Source organism: Rhizopus delemar, genomic scaffold (genome assembly GCF_000149305.1).
Source record: "Rhizopus delemar RA 99-880 supercont3.1 genomic scaffold, whole genome shotgun sequence".
NCBI lineage: Eukaryota > Fungi > Mucoromycota > Mucoromycetes > Mucorales > Rhizopodaceae > Rhizopus > Rhizopus delemar.
Window position 1 is genome coordinate 748,317 of NW_027137827.1, and position 8,417 is coordinate 756,733.

General features: G+C 39.4%; 4 protein-coding genes across 4 annotated transcripts in view; 3 read left to right on the forward strand and 1 right to left on the reverse strand.

The window, feature by feature from the left end:
- Positions 1 to 199: 199 nt before the first annotated feature.
- On the forward strand, positions 200 to 1,714 carry RO3G_00302 (uncharacterized protein; the record flags this gene model as incomplete). Its single annotated transcript, XM_067654893.1, has 1 exon — positions 200 to 1,714. One exon carries the CDS (start codon positions 200 to 202, stop codon positions 1,712 to 1,714), a length of 1,515 nt encoding a protein of 504 aa, XP_067510994.1.
- Positions 1,715 to 2,304: 590 nt separating this feature from the next.
- On the reverse strand, positions 2,305 to 5,135 carry RO3G_00303 (uncharacterized protein; the record flags this gene model as incomplete). Its single annotated transcript, XM_067654894.1, has 2 exons — positions 2,305 to 2,337; positions 2,457 to 5,135. The coding sequence occupies 2 exons, from the start codon at positions 5,133 to 5,135 to the stop codon at positions 2,305 to 2,307; spliced, it is 2,712 nt and encodes a 903-aa protein (XP_067510995.1).
- Positions 5,136 to 6,390: 1,255 nt separating this feature from the next.
- Positions 6,391 to 7,008, forward strand: RO3G_00304 (uncharacterized protein; the record flags this gene model as incomplete). Its single annotated transcript, XM_067654895.1, has 1 exon — positions 6,391 to 7,008. The coding sequence occupies one exon, from the start codon at positions 6,391 to 6,393 to the stop codon at positions 7,006 to 7,008; it is 618 nt and encodes a 205-aa protein (XP_067510996.1).
- A 1,025-nt stretch (positions 7,009 to 8,033) lies between these two features.
- Positions 8,034 to 8,417, forward strand: part of RO3G_00305 (uncharacterized protein) — a gene marked incomplete at both ends in the record, with an annotated part of 1,054 nt that continues 670 nt past the window's right edge. Inside the window, 2 exons of the mRNA XM_067654896.1 lie at positions 8,034 to 8,127; positions 8,180 to 8,389. Of these exons, the coding sequence (XP_067510997.1) occupies positions 8,034 to 8,127; positions 8,180 to 8,389 (304 nt within the window). The remainder of the gene's footprint in view (positions 8,128 to 8,179; positions 8,390 to 8,417) is intronic.

Consider the following 8,417-nt stretch of genomic DNA (forward strand, 5'->3'; position numbering starts at 1 on the left):
AACAGAAGCAGTCTCCCTCTCAGGTTCTCGCTTATGCTATCAGCGTATCTGGCGGACACCTCTCTTGCAGCAACAGATCCACTCCTGGCATGACAGCTCATCTCGTGATCCGATCATATATTTGGGCTTCCCTCTCCATTCTTCCATTGCCCAACGTGACACCTATCTTACTTCGCTACTGTCTAAAATTACGACTGGTATGCAACTGCACTCTCATCGGTCTTTGTCTGTTCGGGGTCGTGTTACTATTTTAAACTCTTTGATCCTCTCCAAATTGTGGCATGTGCTCCGCATTCTTTCCGTTCCAAATTTATTCTTCAAAAAGCTGAAATCTCAAATATCAGGGTTTGTTTCTGCCAAAAGATCACCACGGGTTAGCTTTGAGACCATGTGCTTTCCTCGCAACAAAGGTGGATTGGGGGTTCTCAATCCTCACATCCAGCAAAGTGCTCTACATTTGAGATGGTTATTGCCTCTTCTTCATGATCGTCCTTGCTCTCCTACCTCCGACTTTTGGCACCATCGTTCGTTACAATCGTCCATTGTATTGCCTCTGCTCGTCGATCATCTCTTGAGGCATTCCTTACCTGTTGGGTCCCAAGTGCCTATACATTTGGATTATCGCCAGGCGTTTGTTTTTCCTTCCTTACGACCTAAGGCTTTGACCCAATCCTCTGATGGTGTCTTCTCTTTATTTTTCACGGCTGTGGATAATCTTCCGCATCTCTTTGACCAGGTCGTTATCAATCCGCAAACAGCTCTATGTCTTAAGCTGGGTGATGTTTCTGTTTTCTCGTCCTCTTGTCCATTACTGAAATCGATGGCTCAGTTGCCTTGTTCCTTGGCTTACAAATTCGATTCTACCAAGGGAAGATTACAACCAAAACTCCCCGCCGAAATCTCCATTCACCCCTACCTAACTAAACGGTTTCTAAAGTGGGTTCGACTTGATCAACTGAAGCTTCAGCCATTCTTTATTCGAGCTTTCCTGCGTCCTGCCTCATCGTTTACTTCAGTGACCCACTCTCTAGTCGACATATCCCCTTTTCTGGTTACAGTGTCCTTAGTTGATCATCCTGGGGTCCGCCTCCGTCTCACCTCTCGACGTTATCGTCGTTTATGTTGTCCATCAAAATCTTCTTCAAGCCTTTATCCGAATCTTACCTCCTCCAAATGGCTCGCCTTATGGCGCTTCCCACTTAGACCTCAAAGCCGTGACATCTGGTACAGGCTACTTCACAACAAACTGCCTTGTCGATCGAACCTTTATTGGACATCAAAAATTTGTCATATTTGTACTACACCAGAAGAAACACCCTCTCATTTCCTCCTCGAATGTCCTCGTAAACTTGCCGTTTGGTCGTCTCTCTGGGTCTCGCAGTTTGATCAGCCTTTCTCGACCTACTCGTTACGATGCGCCCTTTTTCTCTTGCAGTTTCCTACTTGCCGCCCCACTGCTATTCAAGAGCCTTCAATCTTCTTTGGTAGTATCTTGTTAGCTGTCTGGCGCAACCACTGGTCCTCGATCTTCGATCAACGTCCTTTTACTACTTCTGCTACAATAAGTTCTACTAATCAACTTTTGTCTGCCTCCTTGCAAGAGCTACTCATTTCCGATGGAATCTCTCCTGTACCTCTTCCGCATTTAATACTGCCATGTTCTTCATCTCGACGTCGATCTCACACTTATACGGGTGACCTCTCTTTCAACTAAATCATTTCATAAAACAAAAACACAAAAACAATTTAAAATCCTTAAAATCTACAAAAACATATCACATGCCATTTTAAATCGGTTACTTAATAAACTCAGAGACTTGTCTCCTTATAAAAAAAAAAAAAACACCAGGGATATGGACAACATCAAAATCAAAATCGAGAAGTGTTTCCATCCAACCAATCATCATAGGATTAGCTATTTTCTGTGTGTGCAAGTAGACTAAAGCTTTATGGTCACTATAAATAGTAAAGTGTTTTCCCCATAAGAATTTTCTATATTTTTTGAGTGCTAAAATAATTGCATATAATTCCCTTTTAGTAGTACTCCATCGCCTTTGAGATGGTGTCAAAGAAGAGGATACGAAGCTTATATATTTATCACGCTGTAATTCATCCTTTTGATATAGGACAGCTGCGACGCCATATAGGGATGCATCAGTTGCCACAAAAAACTTTTTACTTAAGTCTGGATAATGAAGTACAAGGTTTGATTGCAGTATGGCTTTCAATGAATTGAAACTGTTCGTTTGTTCATCAGTCCATAGTTCTCTAATGTTCACGGCATTACTCAATCTTGTGATTGGTTCAGCAACTCGTGAAATCATTGGAACATAATCCCTAAAATAATTAATTAAGCCCATAAACTGCTGTACATGCTTATGACTTTGATTTGGGATTGGCCAGTTCTGAACATTGGTCAACTTATTGCGATCTACTTTAGTGCCAGTAGTATTTACTACAAAACCCAAGAGTCTGACTGAATGTTGAAACCATACACATTTATCTGGATTTACAATCAATTTCACAGATGTCAATTTCTCTAATACTAACTTCACATCTTCTGCATGTTGCTCAAAGCTATCGCTGGCTACAATGCAATCATCTACAAAATTCTGCACACAAGGTATCCCATCAAAGAGAATAGCAAGGCATTTTTGAAATTGTGATGTCAACATCTTTATTCCAAAGCATCCTTTTATGAACGAGTATTGAGCATTATCATGTGTGAATGTTAATTTATGAACATCTTCAGGTGCAACTTTAAATCGGTGATATGCATTAGATAAGTCAATAGTAGAAAATACTTTTTTACCACTCAAATTATCAAAGATATCCCTGATCAATGGAACAGGATAATTAAAAGTAGGAGGTAATATATTATTAAGTAATCTCACATCCAAACATATGCGATGATTTACTATCTCGCCTGCTTTGTTTCTCTTTGGAACTAAGAGGAGTGGACTGTTAAAAGATGTGTTAACTTTGGACTTTATGATAGTTCCCGTCCTTAACCATTCTTCAATTTGCTTATCTAAAACAGGTCTTAAAGCGTGCGGAATTGGATACTGCCGTCTATAAGCCGTGGCACCTTCTTTCGTTGGTAAATGAATAATTGACTCAGGCATGGGACATGACGATGTCACTGGAATACTCTGGTTCTTTTTCAAAACATCTTTGATCGTATCAAAGAAATTTGCTCTTTGCTCGGCTGTTCCGGCAGGCGAATTATCAGGTTCAAATTCATTCACTTGGTCAATATTTATATTTTCTAAAATTTGAATTTCATCAATGACTGTATCAGAGCGTGAATGTTCACTACTAAGTCTGAACGCTACACCTGTTAAACCAATATTCATTTTTGGTAAGATATCGGTGCCAAGTAGAACATCAAAATCGAATCCTGTATTGAATTTCATAATTTCTAGGGAATGTTCAAACATAATTCCATTTGAATGCTTAAATTTCAATGGATCAGTAATACCAATACGAGAAACATCATTATTATGAGATAAGAAATTATAGGAACCACTAATTTTGTTTATTTTATTTAATTTCAATTTTTTAGTGAAAGCATTTATATCAATAAAGCTTGTATCGCTTCCAGTGTCAACAAGACCCATGAGCTTTTCGTTCTCTATAATAATCGGAGTAAGTAAATTAAATGCATTGGCTTTAATTTCTTTTTTATCAAGTGTTCTCTCTTTATTTTGGTACTTACAATCATAGCTTAATCCTTCCATCATGGTATTCACTTCAGAGGTAGCTTGATCCAATAAGGCCGTTTTATTTTTTACAACATCATCGTCAGGATCATTGTCATTTTTACGACTTGTCACTGCGAATACTTTCTTGTCATTGTTTTTGCATTTATGTTCTCTAGACCAGGGTTGCCCACATTTAAAGCACTTTTTGTTCGTATTAGCTTTTTCAACTCTTTTTGCGGTAAAGCAATTAACTGTGTCATGTGTACCATTCTTACCATGGTGGGTGCAAAAATAATTCTTATTGACCTTGGTCATATTATGGCTTCTTCTTTTGAATTGATGTCTTCTGTGCCCAGACAAAGACCCATCACCTCGAGAACCATTTTCACTATATCTAGACTTCACTGTGTCACTCTTATTGGCACCAGGAATCAAAGCAGTAGCTTCTGCATAAAGCTTGTTATCATCGCCCAAAATATCGCGACCAACTTGTGTGATATATTCCACAGTCCATCTTTCATTCGCATCATCTTTGCTCTTGCCAACTCTAGCGACAGTCACTCTTATCAACGTTTGCACAGATAAGGTCAAAGAAGCCAAGAAACGGTCAGCAATGCGTGGATCATCACTAGGAAGCCCAGCATTGTACACAGCTTGAAGAAACTTTTTGGAATAATCACCAATAGACTCTTTGTTACTCATTTGCATGGTAAAGACCAAATCCGTATAATGTCGAGTGGCCAAACTTGAGCCGTGGTGCTCTTTAAAAGCAGCTCTTGCTTCAGCCCATGAATTGCATTTACGCAAATCAGTTTCAACCCAAGCATTATCACTATAAGGTAAGCACAAAGGTAAAAATTGTTTCCAAACTTGCTCAACATCACGGTAAGCGGAACCTTTGATAATATTCTCAAACCTGGCCAAGAAGTGCTCAACAGACTCGAATACCTCTTCATTGGGAAACGGACGCACAACACTCGATGCCAATTGGAATTTCGGTAAGTCTCTATGAGACAACGTAAGGCCTGCATTTCTGCTACTAATGTTTGCATTAGGCGAAGCGGTCTTCCCAAGGATAGAACTGTACTCTTGCATAGCAGCTAACCTGCGCTTGGTACGATCCATCTGTTGGAGCGCATGATCGGCAGCTGCCTCATCACCAGCAAGCCTAGCCGTCGTAAACGCTTCCAAAAAGTCATTAAATTCACTGCGCAATTGCGTGAGATTCTGGCGCAGCAGTAGCTCTTCCCTCTCACCAGTGGAGGATGAAGGCACTAAAAAGGAATCCAAGACCATGGCAGTTCCATCATCAGTTAGAGGAGAGGAACCAGCAAAAGACGACAAATCAATTGACCCGGTGGCCATAGACATGTTGTCACCATTAGGAGCAGCACCATTATTGAAAGAGTTTTCACCAGTAGTAGAATTCATTGCAAGTAATTAACAGTAAAAAATGTTTAGGATAGGGGGTTTTAGGTAAAAGTAGTATAACAACAAAGATAAAGAAATACTGTTAGAACTTGGTATCTCTTTATTAAGTTAAGATAACTAAGATTAAATCTGATAAATTCTACATGTAAAAAGTGAGAGTATTTATAGACATGATACGGATAAAGGATTAGGACAGATTTATGATCAATTCGACAGAATAGATGATTACTATTTCTAATTATTAGTTTAGCCTGTTCCTAGCTTGTATTGCCAATTATGCTATTGGGATGGTTTCAGATAACTCTGGATGTAGGACTATTTAGGAGACGGTACGGATGAATATAAAATCCTCTAGTTCCGTGATTGGATATTACGGCTAATAATAATATCTCAGTTAGGATAAAGGTTTACATGACTTAATGATGATCCGGTAAGTAATTGTCATTCCTTATTCAACATGCTCATATCATCAATAAACTATATTACAACCACGCCATCATTTGACTGTGTGAAGTTAATATGAATAAAGCTTAATATAAAAATCTAATCAAAGTCTTTTATTGATCTGTGCTGGGAATAATGTTATAAATGGTTCCAAGTTATGTCAACATACTATTCAGGATCATATTTGATTCCTTTTACTAAGATAAAGTGACTATAATCTTATGTATCCTTAACAGTAGTGAGCCAATCTGCCGTTCGACAACTTCCAAGAGGGGATTCAATGCGCCGTTTTGTTTAAAAATACGAAGAATACGGTTGCGCTTACTTTGTAGACGGCGAAGCTGTTGTGTGCGCCAAGAAGCATGGCGACGTCCAAAGGATCGTGCCAGTTGCTTGGTTTTGTGTTTCAAGCGTTCCCAGAGCAGGTGTGGCTCCGTTATACAGTGGCCGTCAAAACTGGTCGCATGTTTTCATATTTTGCCTATACGCGCTATCTTCTTCATTTCTTAGTCTATAGCAATGAAATATACTTCATTCGAAAGAGCAAACTCTGTACAATCATATGGTAACACAGACATAACCGTAGACCCAATATACTGGTAGTAATCGGCACTTAAAGTCCGACGGCACATGCGACCAGTTTTGACGGCGTTTGTAAGTAACATAGTATAGCCACAAAAATGTGGCTTAATTATAATTTTTTTATGTTTTTTCTTCTCTTTCTTCTTTCATCGTAATATTATTTACATGTAAGTGTTTTTTTGCTAAATTGCAGCACGCCATTAAGACATTATACCATTGCAGATCCGACATGCGTGCAATTTCAAATGACAAAGTAAACAGCAGCTACTCATTGCTGAGATCCAAGAAGTCAAACAGCAAAGTAGCGAAACAAGTTGGTATTAGTCGTACCACTGTTCAGAAGTACCGCTCATCTCTTAAGATGTGTGGAAATGTTGATGAAGGTGGTCGCCCATCTTTAATTAGCCAAAGCATGGTGAACTACATCCGGAGATTAGTCACCTTAGGAAGAAAAAATAATGCTGTAGAGATCCAAAAAGCTCTAAAAGAAGAATTTGGAATGTCTGTAAGTGACAGTACCGTACGCCGCGTTCTTAAAAAAGCTGGCTTTATAGTGTTTGTCAAGTCTCAAAAACCTTTGCTACGCAGCCAAAACATCGTGAAACACCTTCAGTGGGCCAAATCGCACCAATATTGGACTGTGGATGACTGGAAACGGGTCATATTCTCTGATGAGACTAAAGTAAATCGTTTTGCATCCGACAGAAAGGCTTATGCATGGAAACTACCCCATGAGGAATTGAATTCGCGACATGTACAGCAAACCGTCAAGCATGGAGGCGGCAATATCATGGTCTGGAGCTGCATTACATGGGAAGGAGTTGGGTGGATAGTTGAGGATCTATGAAAGATTTACCGTCCATCCACTATATATATATATACAAACTCCGCGTGCGGAGTTTGGTATGCTTAATATGGTAATTGGGACCACAGAACACGATTCCATCATTTTTAAGCGGAGTTTATTAAGCCAAAATTGGCCAATTGTGAGATCTACTAAGAACAGTTGATATTTTTCCTTTTTTATCACTTCATTCAAGAGGGATGACAAGTAGAAGGTCATTAAAAAAGTCCGGATCGAGATACGACTTCTGCAGGTCGAGAAAAACAGCTCCAAAAATTAGCAATTGCATGACAAAAAAGCTTGCGAAACGAGAATCGGCAAATTAGCATTCGTGGTGAACAGGTTATGATAATAGATTCTCATTTTGAAGGCGTTGGTTCGATTCCCAGTAGACGCTCAGCAAACATAGTCTACTTTTTGCATTATTTTTGGGTCTAAGTAACTTACTATTTTTTTTGGAAATATCAAAAGTTTTCGGGAAAATCTTATCAGTTCTGTATGGTAAAACGAATCCCCGTTGCGGAGATGTTGTCTATCTATCGGCTGGTTTCGGACAGATAACAAAACATGTAAAAAAGATATAAAAAGGCCGACCATTTCTTTTTTTTTTTCTTTCCTTCATCTTTTTATCAATTTTATCAATCTCCAATGTCTTCTAACGCTGCTAACAACATGCCAACTCTTGCTTACATCGCAGAAAGAACCATGACGGCTGAATGTACATTGAAGTAAGTTTATTTTTTACCTGGGAGGGAAAGTAATTAAAGGCAACTGGTAAAAGTTATTTGAAGGAGAACGGTGCCTTTTTTTCTTCGCGCAAATGTAAAGAAGGCTCTGAAATGCGCTTGAACCAGTCCAGCCGGGATGGATTCTTTTGGCGATGCGGCTCAACCACCTGTGCGTGTGGGCGTAGCCGCATTTCTTACTTGGATGGGTCCTTCTTTCAAGGTCGCAAGTCCATCATCCATCAAACACTATTAGTAGTGTACCTCTTTTTGCTTCAAGTTCCGAACGGAACAATATCCACCATGACTGGTCTTAGTCTGCCAACTGTTCGTAACATTGTTAAAGACGTCTATCAAGTAATGGAGGCAGATCTTCGAATTGAAGATGTCCAAGTTGGTACGTGGTGCTTTGTTTATACTAGAGTATGTAATTAATAAATCATACTTAGGAGGGGTTGATAGTGCTGGACAGCCTATTGTCGTAGAGATAGATGAAAGCAAGTTTGGCAAGAGAAAGTACAACAAGGGGAAGAGAGTCGATGGTGTTTGGGTTGTTGGAGGCGTAGAGCGTACGCCCGAACGTAAGGTGTTCTTGCTGACGGTACCTAACCGCAACCAAAATACCTTGAAGCTCATAATAGATGCTTTTGTTAAGGATGGTAACGATTACAATATGTATACGCTAGA